This window comes from Dipodomys spectabilis, unplaced genomic scaffold, assembly GCF_019054845.1.
Source record: "Dipodomys spectabilis isolate Male_0828 unplaced genomic scaffold, ASM1905484v1 ptg000002l, whole genome shotgun sequence".
In the NCBI taxonomy this organism is placed as follows: domain Eukaryota; kingdom Metazoa; phylum Chordata; class Mammalia; order Rodentia; family Heteromyidae; genus Dipodomys; species Dipodomys spectabilis.
The window spans coordinates 19,977,758-19,992,227 of record NW_024870679.1 but is presented as its reverse complement, the minus strand read 5'-3'; the positions used below and the strand labels follow the sequence as shown (position 1 = coordinate 19,992,227).

The 14,470-nt window shown below is 34.8% G+C and overlaps 1 protein-coding gene across 1 annotated transcript in view; it reads right to left on the bottom strand.

Moving 5' to 3' along the window:
- Window positions 1–14,470, bottom strand: part of Col24a1 (collagen type XXIV alpha 1 chain) — a 305,980-nt gene that overhangs the window by 270,222 nt on the left and 21,288 nt on the right. Inside the window, exons 5-7 of the mRNA XM_042685239.1 lie at window positions 13,581–13,634; window positions 8,878–8,931; window positions 5,182–5,235 (exon numbers count right to left, since the gene is read on the bottom strand). Of these exons, the coding sequence (XP_042541173.1) occupies window positions 5,182–5,235; window positions 8,878–8,931; window positions 13,581–13,634 (162 nt within the window). The remainder of the gene's footprint in view (window positions 1–5,181; window positions 5,236–8,877; window positions 8,932–13,580; window positions 13,635–14,470) is intronic.

Below are 14,470 nucleotides of genomic sequence, written 5' to 3'. Positions count from 1 at the left end.
ATGCTTCATGAGACTTCTCCAGACTTCATCTAAGGATTCACGCCACCAAGGGACAGCTGCTGCTTGCTGCCTTCTCTGGGAGGGGACCAAATTCCAGCCTTTTACCCCTAATGCCAACGCCCCTTGTCAGCAGGAAGTAGCCAGAGAGAATCTGCACCCTATTTCATGATTATTTAAAGGCTGGAATGTAAGGTCTGCTCCTGGATGGTGAGAAGACTCCACCCTCCTGGCAGCAAAGTCTCCACCCAGTACCTGCCTTACCTAGGCAACTGGCATACCTGGAAGAGGTCATATCTGCATCCGCTGAGGTCACATCTGAATTTGATGTGGCCACACCTTTCTCCGCCCATACCCTAGATAAGGACTAACCCAGGAACAGATACTCTTTCTCAGCTCTTTCCTTCTCAGCTCTTTCCCAGCTCTCTTAGCTCTTTTTCCAGCTCTCTCTCTTTCCCTGCTCTCTTTCCCAGCTCTCTCTCCCACCTCTTTCCCACCTCTTTCCCCAGCTCTCTCTCTTTCTCAGGTCTTTCCCAGCCATGTGGAGTGCCAACCTGGCCTGGTCCCAGCAGGTCTACTGAATAAACCTACTCCTTACCTGAAAAAAAAGAAAAGAAAAGAAAAGACTTTTCAAGGTAATTGAAAAAAATCTAAAGTAAAAATTCATTCTGACATAATAATCATGAACTTTCTAGTAGCATTTTCATATTCAAAACAGTCGTCCATAATAAAAAAATCCATTTGAAAACATTTGCCTTGTATTTCACAATTGCTCAGTTAGATCTTTATGCTAAGCTCTGCTTAATAGTTTATGTTTGGATTGTCCTCTTGAACTTAGAAAAATTGCTTCAGTTGATTTACATTACTAATGTTCTTACAATGCAAAACAGCAGGTTTCTAGTTTTAATATAGCAACTGATGGCTATTTATAAAACAATTTAAAAACCCATTTTGAATCCAAGCTCAGTATTGTAACTCTTGTTTTCTAGCCAACTCAACATGCACTTTGGATCCAATTTATCTGCTCTTTGGCAAAAGTTTAGATACTTAATGGGAAGTGAAAATACACTTTAGTTCTTAGGAAAGTAAAAATTCGATGAAGACAGCCAGGCAATGCAACCAAATTGGAGACACATATTGCTGGCTAAAAATGCTACTAATGATTTAAAAAATAGGAATGGAGTCAGGAATTAATAAGGGTGAAAAGGGAGGGAAGAGGAAGGTAGGGAAAGGAAGGAAGACTAGAGCTAGAGTGGCTCAGGTCTGTAATCCTAGCTATTTGGGAGACTCAGATCTGAAGATCTAGGTTGGAAGCCAGCCTGGGCAGAACAGTCTGTGAGACCCTTATCTCCAATTAATTACCAAAAGGTAGAAGTGGAGGTGTAGCTCAAGTGGCAGAATGCCAACCTTCAACACAAAAGCTCAGGGACTGTGCCCAGGCCCTGAGTTCAAGCCCAAGGACTGGCATAAAAAGAAAAGAAAAATATTCTATTAGAGAAGAAAATATTTCTTTTGACTAGGTTGCTTTGCCATCTTTTTCCAACATTACTAAAACGTTCTAAACTATTTCTTTGCTTATTTATCTCAACAGTCATCATGAGTTGTTAATGTACCCCACACAACTTTCTCACTGTCATTTTAGCTTAAAATACCACTTGAATTTAGAATAATTTGGAAGAATTTAAAGATTTCCAGATATTTTCCAGAGAAAAAATAACAACGAAGTCATTGTTATCTGTAATATATTATGTTATATTATATATTATCATATATATTCATTTGACTTACAATGCTTGATAAGAAATGTACTCATTATCTTGCCCATGTAATTGTAACCCCTCTGTACAGTATTTTCACAATAAAAAATAAAATAAAATAAACAGACGTTGGCTTAAAAAAAAAAAAGAAAAACAGTATCTTACTTATTTTGGCGTCTATGCTAGAAAGAGCAACAGATACTGAAAAAATAAATTCTAATAAATCTTTACTTAAATAATGAATTTATTTCAGCTCTTCCTGGGGCTTTACTCAGGGCCTAGGCTGTCACTGAGCTTTTGTGTTCAAGGGTATCACTCTTCCACTTGATCCATAGTTCCACTTCCAACTGTTTTTTTTTATAGTTAATTGAAGATAAGAGTCTTAGGAACTTTCCTGCCAAGCTGGCTTTGAACCTCAATCCTCAGACCTCAGCCTCCTAAGTAGCTAGGCTTACAGGTGTGGGCCACTGGAGTCTGGTTTGGAAACAGTTACTATTAATTACACAGACAGATGTATCCACCCTACCAGAATTAAAGTCCCAATTTTGCTAATAAAAAGTTGTGTGGCCTTGGGAGAACAATCTATGCACATCTGAATTAATTGATTTATGGCAATAGAATATCTGTCTCAGTGGATTGTTTTTAAGATTAGATCAGGCTCACCAGACTATAAACATCATAAAACAGCTGCTTTCAGTATTAGTAGCAATAGTTACTATAACCATGAAATGCTCTAACAGGTTAAAAGATACCACTTTGTATTAATCAAAGCACAAGTGCTTTAACTCACAAAATTCACCGAACACACAGTGAAATGCACAGCAGATTCAGCTCAGTATGAATAAAGTTTTTTTTCTTCTCGGTCCTCCTGTAACTCTGTGACTGAGCAATTCTGCTAACCTCTCTGAGCTTATCTTAGTTTTCTCACAAAACAAATAACTTCATTCTTGCACTGCACTTAAGAATTCATCTAATACTTTTGGGGAGATCTGCCAACCATGAAGAATGGGATTATCTAAGATACAGGTAATGTGAGCCATTATTCTAAGTTCTAGCCCACATAGACCTTGCTAGTTAGCAACTATGAATGTGAGATAAATGGCATTTAAAACAAGTTATATATTTACTATATTCTACCCCCTCAGTGTCTTGCCCTCTCCCTCCCAGACAAGCCACCAGAACAGTACACCAACCTTATGTTGAACCCATTTTTATGTGCATATGAAATTTAGACATATATACAGATCATGATGGCTCTGTCTCAGTTTTGCTAGATGAAATACTAGTTTAAGTTTAGGTGGAATTCCTACAGTCTTTTCATAAAAATGCTTATTTTTCAAAAAGCTACATATAGTTTCTATTAATAGGCACATTCTGAAATAGGAAAACATTCTCAGAAACATTACATTATCAACTAAAATATTTCAACATGGCTCTAAACAACTATCAAATCATCATATGGTATGGATGATTCATTTACCAGAAAGTAATTTTTGAACTAAAATGTCCCTAGAGGAAATTAATCAATAACTTAAAATTAATAACATATTAAGATCTCTACTTTCTATAATGTCTACTTCTAAAAGGCAAGATTAGAAGGTTTAAAAAGTCATAAAGAAAAATAAATCTGTTGAAGATACTCAATTCATGGTATTTTGTTTAAAATGCTGCTGCTAATTTGCTTTATTATATTTGGACAAGTCAAATAACTACCTAAATTTTAATATTTTAAAATACTGATGCACCATATAACATATACATACATCCTTGGAAGTTAATGTCTTTGGTCTTAAGTAAGCACAGCTTCCAAGTGAAAGGTAATTTACACTAATGATTAAATTCAATGTCCTTCTCTTCTATGAATGCTAAAAGTATTCAATATTTAGTATTTTCTTTTCTAGGATATTAATTTCAGGAACCATGGATATGATTAAATAGTAGAAATCAGATCCTATGATTTGTTTGATATCAGTACAATTTCCTAAGAGGTCCATGAGTAGCCATAGGTATACTAAGTAAATAGATTCATTTCTGAATATCATGACTAATATTATAATGAATGGCTACTTTGCTGATAGTGAACATTTATTAAGTGCTGGCCATTTATCTAACCCTGTATTACTTTGTCATCTCATTTCATTTTCCTCAAAACTAACTGTAAAGTGGATAATATTTTACAGATGAGTTAAGGAGGCTTAGGGAGGTGAAGCAATCTGTCCAAAGTTAATGGTGCTTGAAAAAATGGCCGATGGTACTTAAACCAAGAAATGACTGCATGAGTACCTGCAATCTAACTCCCCCAAAGGAAAGGAATATGACCCACTAAGATACTAACAAAGCACATTATGATGTGTATTTAGATATTTATACCAATTCAAATACTGCTGTGCAATATTTTGAGGACCTAAGAATTTTCAAAAGAAATCTTATGTCTCCGTTATTAACGAATGCAGTGTTTGGGGAAAAGGCAGCAGAGAAAATTTATACTTGCATTAATCCTAGAAATTTCATAATACCTTTAATAAAATAACTACAGAACTGTTTCAATGTCCCATTAAAGAGTTGAAGTCATATACCCGTAAATACTTCTTTTTACTAGTTAGCCCCAACATCCACTCCCAGCCGTCTGTTATACATATATATACAGATATGCAATCTGTTATAGTGTAGATATGCAGTGTCTCCCCATAGACTCATGTACTGAAAGCATGGTTCAAATGTGATGGCTACTTTGGGAGTGCTGGAAACAATGGGAGGTGGGACCTAGCTACACAAAACAGGTTATTAGTGGAAAGACCTAGCAGGTGTCTTGTCTCTGGGTTTTCTCCTTTCTTTTCTCCTTCTCCACCCACCTTGCTTCGATTGCTCTGCCTTCCTCTCCACTTCTGTCCTCTCTAAAACCGAGAAGCAAAATAAACTCTCCTTCCTTTACAAATGTTTCTCTGAGGTATTTTTCACAGCAAATAAAAGCACTGCTCATACACTACCCTTCAAGTCTCACATTTGTATATACCATGGAGAGATTATGATTTCCTAATAAATGAGAACTTTAAAAATCCAAGTGTGTTATCTATAAGCAAATGAATCTTACTTTGGGCATTCATGTGTTATAAAATGACTTTAGAGGTTCCGAAGCAGGTTGGTGCCCAATTATACTTTGCAAAGGTGAAAGCTCCAATATGCTCTGGGTCACATGGACTTTTTCCAGTATGAGAATGTTGAACATATCACTGACTTTTACTTTACCTAACATCCTGCTCTTTGGGGGGTATCACATTCCTGGAGTAGGACATGAATCTATTTTTTTTTTTAAAGAAAATGAATTTAATACACTGCTTTAGGCTTGACTTCAAAATGAGATCATTGTAGTTGAAATCTCCCAGATCCATCTGACATCTAATTATATGTCAAAGTAAAACTAGGTTACCTTTTCACCTTGCAAACCAGGAGGTCCTATTAATCCAGAAAGACCTTGGTCACCCTATAAAAGAAACAGAGGTTTAATGTCATGGAAAAGATTAGAAAATTGAATCACATTTTAATCTGAGACATGTGGATGGAGTGGAGAGCCTTAGATGATTCACAGGAAGTACTGAAGGGCCACTTCTGCTTGTAGGATTGCTCTGGTGCTTTCCTTTGTGTGCCTGCCTTTGAGAATATCACCTAAGAGGGACTATAGAGGAGGTTTATTGATAGGTCCAATTGTTTGTACAGAGCCCACTTCCTCTACCTTGACAAGACAGTGCTCATCCATTTTGGATGTAAGGGACAGAGTACTTGTGGCATGTAGGAGTGCCAACGAGAGATATGCAGGTAGCTATATGAATTGACAATGAGAAAATAATGGCAAAAGAGGTAGGAGAAACAAGAGATGGAAACATGGATCATCATGAGCCAGTTATGTAAAATAACTGAGAGATTAAAATCTCCCTTTGCCTATTTTCATGGCAACAGACTTACTGTGGATGGAAAAAGTGTAATTGAAAATGAGAGGGGTAAGGGTATTGCTCAGTGGGTTGGAGCCCGATGCTTAGAATTCACAAATCCCTGGGTTCAATTTCCAGAACTGAAATCAAATAAGTTCTCAGACAACATACAGAACTTCTTTTAACTTTAATTTTAATGTTCTGTTTAGTCTTTAATGTATGTACTTTAGTATATAATCATATCAAATGATTTTTTTAAAAAGAATGTTTCTGGCAATATTAACAATACTAAATAGAAAAATAGCATTCTTTGTTCTAATGTTCATTTTAATGCTACTCTAATGATAGTAAAGATGATTATGTCTCCTCTATAGAAAAAGGAAAAAATATTCATCTAAACACTGAATTCATGCCTTCAGGTCTCAAAAGGCTTTAAAAATTGTCTACATTTAGTATGATGAAGGACCAGCCTCTGTATTTCTTCTATTGCCTAATCGTTGACCATATATTTATTATATAAATGGCTAAATAAAGCTGGGTGCCTGTGAATCACACCTGTAATCCTAGCTACTCAGGAATCTGAGCTCTGAGGATTTCAGTTCAAAGCCAGCTTAGACCAGGAAGTCCATGAGACTCAGATCTCTAATTAACTACTGAAAAAAGCCCAAGGTGGAGATGTGGCTCTACTGGTAGTGAACTAGCCATGAGAAAAAAGAAAAAGAAAGAAAAGAAGCAGCTCAGGAACAATGCCCACGCCCTGAATTCAAGCCCAGGACCAACACACACACACACACACACACACACACACACACACACACACACACACACACACACACACACACACACACACACACACACACACACACACACAAGCTAAATACAGAACAGTTGTTTTTTTCCAATCTTCCATTACTCCCACCACCTTAACATTTGTATGTTATTAGTCAATGTATGTGTATAACTAATCTCTTGTCTCTTTAATATCTTTGGATCAAGTTCTAAGAGATGGCTTAAATTTTTTACAATTAAAAACACATCTCTCAATTTTAAAATTTGAATTTAACTTAAATCTCAATGGAAATATGGTGTCAAATTTTATATAGTGTTGCATTCCTCTTACACAATATTAACCATAGTCAGCATATGAGTCACGCAAAAATTAAAGAAATGATCAACATATTTCCAAGCTTCAACTGCCATATTTAACTACTCTGTACTTTGTACAAAGAAACCACAACAAAGATAAAAATACAAGTATTTGATTTAAATGTCATTGCTAACTCTGAAGGTTTTATTTAAAGCAAGCACCAAAATGGAATAGATCTTTGTTTTCTAAATTTTAAATAAGATTATAAATATTTTTTATTTTGTTATTTTTAATGATAGTATTTATATTTCTTCTCAGAGTGAAGATATAATCATAAGTAAAAGATCAATGAAGATACTATGTTTCTAGTAATAAGTTCTCCTTCTCTTTCTGTTATTTACACTCCATAAACTTAGTTGCACATCACAGTAATAAAATGTCTAAAATTTTAGATATAGAATTTTTGAGAACTTACTTATATAGGTGTATTGACTATTATATGATATAATTTTTTCTTTAAGTTTAAAGAATTTCTGTAAGCCAATTGAACTATCATATTTCAACCTAAGTATCAACCTAAGTATCACCAAAAATTGTTCAAGGATTTTTTTTTTTTGTCAGTCATGGGGCTTGAACTCTGGGCCTGGGCGCTGTCCCTCAGCTCTTCAGCTCAAGGCAAGCATTCTACCACTTGAGCCACAGCTCCACTTCTAGTTTTCTGGTGGTTTATTGGCGATAAGAGTCTCATGGCCTTTCCTGCCCAGGCTGGCTTTGAACCGTTATAGTCAGATCTCAGCCTCCTGAGTAGCTAGGATTACAGGCATGAGCCACCGGGTGCCCAGATTAGGGATTTTTTTTTAAATATATAAATATATACCACATAAAACCATCCTATAGTTGTATCACATTTATCAAATGCTTGTGTAAACACAGCTTTCCAAACATTTGTCTAAAATGCTGTATTTACCCTTACTAGAAAACAGCACCTTCCAACCAATAAAGGTTTAGCTGCTATCTTTACTTTTTACTTTAGATGTTGGTGTGTGTGTGTGTGTGTGTGTGTGTGTGTGTGTGTGTGTGTGTGTGTGTGTGTTGTTCTAGGGCTTGAACTCCGTATGGCACTGTCCCTGAGCTTTTGTGCTCAAGGCCAGTGCACTATCATTTTGAGCCACAGTCCCACTTCTGGCTTTTTTGGTAGTTAATTGGAGATAAGAGTCTCACAGACTTTCCTGCCCAGTCTGGCTTTGCACCATGATCATCAGACCTCAGCCTCTTGAGTAGTTAGGATTACAGGCATCACCCAGCTAGGTGCCAGTTCTTACTTAATATATGTGTGTTTGTATTTTAGAATATTATAATATGAAAAGCATCCTGGACTAGAAATCAGAAATTTGGGCTTATCATTAAATGACACTATTATCCATGCATGACCCACTTAAAACCAATCAATTCTGTTTCCTCAACTGGAAAATAAGACTATCACTAGTTCTCTCCCAGGGAATTACTGTGATCCTTAAGCAAGATAAAATATATGAATATGAAAATATTCATAAGAGGTATAAAATGGCTTTTGGATTTATGTTACTATGTTCATGTGTACCAACAGCAAAGTCTTTAAGGTAAAGATGACATCCTGTTCTAATTATTTTATTCTTCCTACTTCTGACAATGTTACAGTAGAAAATAAAATTTGTGGTAAGGTTTAAATCAGTAAGTGATAAAAGGACATAATTTACTTAATTCTTCAAGTTGTTCTTTATTGATTGAAATCCAGTAGTTTTTTGCTATCTTCTCTATCTGATACAGTAAAATTAACATTTAAAGTAAGTTCAGCTGGGCACTGGTGGCTTATGCCTGCCTATAATCCTAGCTGAGATCTGAGGATTATGGTTCAAAGCCAGCATGGGCAAGAAAGTCTAGGAGATTTTTATCTCTAATAAATACTTGAGCTCAAGTGACAGAGTGCCAGCCTTTAGCAAAAAGCTCAAGGACAGTGTCCAAGCCTTGAGTTCAAGCCCCCAGGACTAGCACCAACCAAAAAAGTAACAGAAAAAGCTTAAATACTCAAAATATGTTACCATGATTTTTTGTTCATGGACAAATAAATTACCTTTTGTCCAGAAGCACCGTGATCTGGAGAAAATCCTGGATCGCCTTTGGGGCCCTAGATAAAAGAGTTACAACACCCTTTATGAAGCTTAAATCATATATAGTATATCACAGATCTTCACTTCTATATAATAAGACACTTTACACTGAAAATGGTATTAAATAAAATTATTTAGTTGAGATAAAGATGGCTCATCTATTTCAATGTAATTTTTCTTAGCCTTATTTGTAAATAGTAAGATTTTTAATCTAATAAAAATGTAAAGTAATATTAATATTGAAACATTTTCCTTATCTTTACTATGTTTGTGATACATTGAGCCATTTTTCCTACTTTGGCATTGAAAGACTAGTGATTTCTTTAAAGGAAAGTTGCTTATAATCATCCATAAAATGCAAAGTTATCATTACAGACTTGAATATCTTAAAAAATCTTGCAAACACATACATTTCTCTTATAATAAAGGAAAATGAAGAGCAACATGATTCCTCTACTTTATTCTCTTATGCATTTTCATAAGAAACTTTACATAGTCTTGGAATCATTACCTTTTACATTTCAAGATTCCTAAAATATTTGACATAATATTAAAATAAATTTTTCTTACATTGCAGCTTTCTCTCAGGGTGGTGTTGGGAGGAGGGATCTTAAGGGAAGGAATTTGAACTGTGGGGATAAAGTCCTAATGAAGATATTAACACTGTCTCAGCAGTAAGTAACTGCAGCTCTCTGTTGTTTGGTTTTATTTTTAATATCTTTTTATTGAGATGAAGTGATTACATAAATTTCACAGTACTGTTGGATAATTATACTTAGTTAAAGTCACAAACACATTTTAACCTTCACAAGGCAAATTGTCATTATCATGGTCTATGATGTTTGTGAATTCTATGAGCTTTGACAATACAACTATTTCTTCCACATCGGGTGATATGTACATGTCTTTCCTTTTGCTTAGTGTAAGCTGTTCCCGCTTTCCCTCTCTCTCATTCCCTCCCTTCCATCCTGTCCTTGAGTTGCTTAGCTCATTTTCATCAATGTCCAGTGCAGCTGATGGGCTCTTCTGTGGTATATTTTCCTGTTTCCCTATGCTTCTGTGTCCTCCTAGCTTCCCTCAGATGTGCACACACACACACACACACACACACACACACGCACACACACACACACACACCATATATGTGGTCAAGGACATGGAGTCATTTAAAAGTGATATGACAAATTGAGTGGAGGGCCTTTGTTTCTTGGGTCCTGTTTACTTTGTCATAGCTCCTTGCATTTTGGATTTAACATCCACATATCAGGGAAACCATGTGCCATTTGTCTCTCTGCTTTTGGCTCACCTCACTCAAAATGATTTGTTCTAGTTCCATATATTTCCCTGAGATCGCCATTATTTTGTCCTTTCTAAATGGCTCTCTGAAGCAGATCCTGCTTTATGATATATACAACCTGCTGCTTTGAGATGCTCAACAGAAGCCCAGCAGATGTGAGTGCCTGATTTTAGATTTCCCAGCCTCTAGAAGCATGAACATATTCCCCAAGGATGAAGAAGGAACTACTATAAATAAAAATATAGCTTATTATATAGACAAATATAAACTATGGACCCATATGATGAAAGTTGATGACAAGAAAAAAAGCCATTCTTATGATTTTTAAAAGGATATTATTTTCAGCCAATGGTTATAGAAAATGAGCCCAAGTGATTTTTTTTCCGTCTTGAGTCATATTAGTTTTACTGAGAAAAGAAACGCTATTCTCCACTACATTCTTGTGTAGTATTTTATTCTATTATTTAAGGATTTAGCAAAATACTTCTCAGGGACTGAAGAACAGTTTCACTCTGCATAGTGTTTATATGTTACTATAATTATGAACAGGATAAGTTAGAACCTTTTATTAAATGAATTCAGAAAGTATTTAAACTAAGACTTTAACTCTGCTCCTCTCTCTCTAGGTGGTACATTTTGAAAGAACTCTACAGTATATTGGGTGGCACATTTTATTGTAAGAAAAAGACTGACATATCCAATTTCAAATCCAATGCTGCCACTTATGAACTATGTTACCTTGGTTAAGCACTCATCTCTCTGAGTCTTTTCTTCTGAACAGAGCAAAGGTAATAAAAGGTACATAATACTCATGGTTGGAAGGAAACACAATGAGATACCATATAAAAGATACTTGTCAGGTATTAGATACTTCATAAATGATGTATCTCTTAAACATATGAAAACTGTGCCTCAGTACTAATTCTGTGTCCATTTGTTGGTTCTGTTTGATACTGAGTGTCCAACACATTCTGGGCACTGGGCTGGGAACCAACACAAAGGCATCTATGTATATAACCATTCTGTCAGATGTTTCATGTGTATCATTTTATTACTTATATAAGACATCCCTGGGTACATTATAAATTCTAACAATCTATGCAGATAATATTAATTCAAATATGTTTTTAAAGGTTTTCAATTTCAGTTAAATTCATTAAATTTGCTATTTCTTTAATTTTTCTCTTTCCACAAATTCAGGTAAAACATCTCTGAAACAGGCAAATGATTTGTTGTGTGACAAAATAATTTTTGATAATTTTCACATTCAATATGTTACTCATCAAACAATAAGGAAAAAACTAGGCACAATTGTCTTTATTTCACATATATATTTAGGTGAAACTATAAAAATCATATGAAATATATAATGATTTCTCTATCACTATTCTATATGTCAAGGTAAGCCACCTGTTATAAATACTTCTATACTTCTTTTCTATGCTCATGCAACTATCTTCATACTGTTAGTATCATAATGTCATCATACGTTATGCATTCTCATATATATAGGACTTTGGGTTATTATCATAAAAATTTCATCACCCTATAAATGTCTTTGCAGGTTTTTTGAGTGAGCATATTAAGGAAGTATAGAGCAGGGGAAATGGTATTTTATTTTCTCAGTATTTATAAACTAAAATGGCCTTGATTTAATGTAGATTATTCAAATCATAATTAGTCTCTGAGGTTTTTGTGTACTGCTACTATATTTTGACACTAGACATTTTGGAATATAAATCAGGACAGATTTAGTAACTGACTTTACCACTAATAAGTATCTGACTTTCCTACTATGAATACAAATCTAGCCACCCACGTGTGGTGGCAGACAACTATAAGCCTAGCTACTTCTGAAGTAGAAGCAGGAGGATCAAGTGTTTGAGAACTGCTTGGGCAAATATAATAAGAACTCATCTTAAAAAATTAAACAAAGTATAAAGGTTGAGGGTGTAGCTTAAGTGGCAGAGCACTTGCCTAACTTGTGCAAGGCTCTGAATTCAATCTGAATTCAAAAAAAGTAAGGGAGAATAGTAATATTTGCCTTGCAGCGCTGTTGTCCTGAGGACGAGAGATGATGGCATGGAAAGTAACCATAGTATCTGGCCAAAAAAAAAGGGAAACTCATAAGGAGATGGAAGGAATTAGAAAAAATCATATTAAGTGAAGTAATCCAGATCCAAAGAAACATAGGTCCCATGGTTTCCCTTATTTATAATAATTAGTATATATATAGGACAATCTTAACAGATGAGCAAAATAGCTATGTACATATGACCATACAGGATGATACTAAGTGAAATGAACTCCAAGACATGGAAATAAGAGGTTTTTCTTTGTTGTTGTTGTTGTTAACGTACTATGTGATTTCTTTTTCCTGTTTCCCCCCCTATGGTTTATCCTCTGTTGTCACTGTATTTGATTTTGGTACCCTGGGTATTGTATATATGTTTATCTGACTTAGGGAAGGGAAGGGGAACAAAAAATGGTGAGACAAAGGACAAAGGGGGGATCAATGCAACAGCGATACTCACAAGATGATATGTGGGAAATGATCTGTACAACTTGGGGGAAGGTTGGGGGGAGGGAAAGGGAGAAAAATGAGGGAGGGGATAACAAGTTTGACAAAAAAGGTACTCACTACCTTACTTATGTAACCCTCTGTACATTACCTTGACATAAAATAAAAATAAAAAAGGAAAAAAAAGAAAAAAGAAAATAAATCCAAGTGAGGTGGACTTTCAGAAGGATTTAAGTCTCTATAAAGCTACAATAAATCCATTAAAAGAAAGGTGATCTGCAGGTGACAAAGACTATTTATGCCCTATGTCTGGCCATAAAAATTAAGGACTTGAGAGGGAAGGAGTGACAGGGTTCAAAAAGGAATGTACTCATTACCTGTATATAACTGTAACCCCTCTGTGCATTACCTCTATAGTAACAATAAAGTACATTTTAAAAGTTAAGGATTTGACCTTTATGTCTTTATTACTGTAACATAAATTGTAAAATTTGAAACCACTTAAACAATTCCCTATAACTGACCATTTTTCTTTATTTCAAATAGTTTTTTGTCTGCTTAAAGGTTTGTATTGTTACACTGTTACATTTTAGAATCTGTTCATTGATTTCTACAAAGAAGTGACATATCTTCTAAGCTGTTGATCTGAGTCAGGTTGGAGTCACTTTAGTGAAGTTGCCATTTTTAAATTTAAAAATTGTTTAAACAGAAAATTGAGTTTCCTAATACATGAAACAATGTCCATCTACTGAATATTTAATTATGACCTTCTGCAAGAAATAAGTAAAGGAGTTTTTCTTTTTTTTTTTTGATGCCAGAATTATGTGATCCTATTAGGAATCTCTCACCTTTGGACCTGGTAATCCAGGCAACCCGGGATTTCCATGTGGTCCTGGTATGCCCTGAAAAACATCCATAAGATCTGATTAATCTTAAAACAAGTTCAAATAACATAAACTGTTTTTATTTTGAAATTCAAATAGATGTCACATCATTTCATTAAATATTTTTAATGTTCCATAGGATGATGTGTTAGGTGCTTCAGACTTGAAGATGATTGCTGTACCAATCACAGAATAAAACCGTGCTTTCTGTCTTTCGTATCCAAACACTAGTTCAGAGGTTTCCCTCCCTGTTCACTAACCCATTTCCAGCCATAACCTTGCTTGATACTCCTAACAGCTGTACACAAAAACCTTAAAATGTGAAATTGTGTAGTTATTCTGCTCTCTACATGTGTTATTCCTTTCTGCCCTAGTATTTTTGCTAGTGGTATAAAGACTTTCTTCATTGATCTTGCCCTGACACCTACCCAAATCATTCTCAAGTCTCAGCTGATACCTCATATCATTTTAAAATTCTGAAATAATATATTTTGCTTACTCTATGATTCATTTACCAAATGATTGCATAGTGCTTTTGGACTTTTCCTAATCCAATGTCATTTTATATTTTCCTAATCCAATGTCATTTTACTATATTTAAGGGCTTCATAACATGTACTATTTACTTAACAAGATTTTAAAATCCTTAGAAACAATCTCTTCTTAAAGTACTGGTATAATACTCAGCATATACTAACCATTCAGTGAGTAGTTATAAATTTGATAAATTATAAATAAATAAAACTAATTAATTAAATGAAATAAAAATTCATTGATAAATTGCATTATCTAAATTTTAAAATGCATTATTTTTCTAAATATTATGTGCCAATACCATTCTCATGCTAACCTTT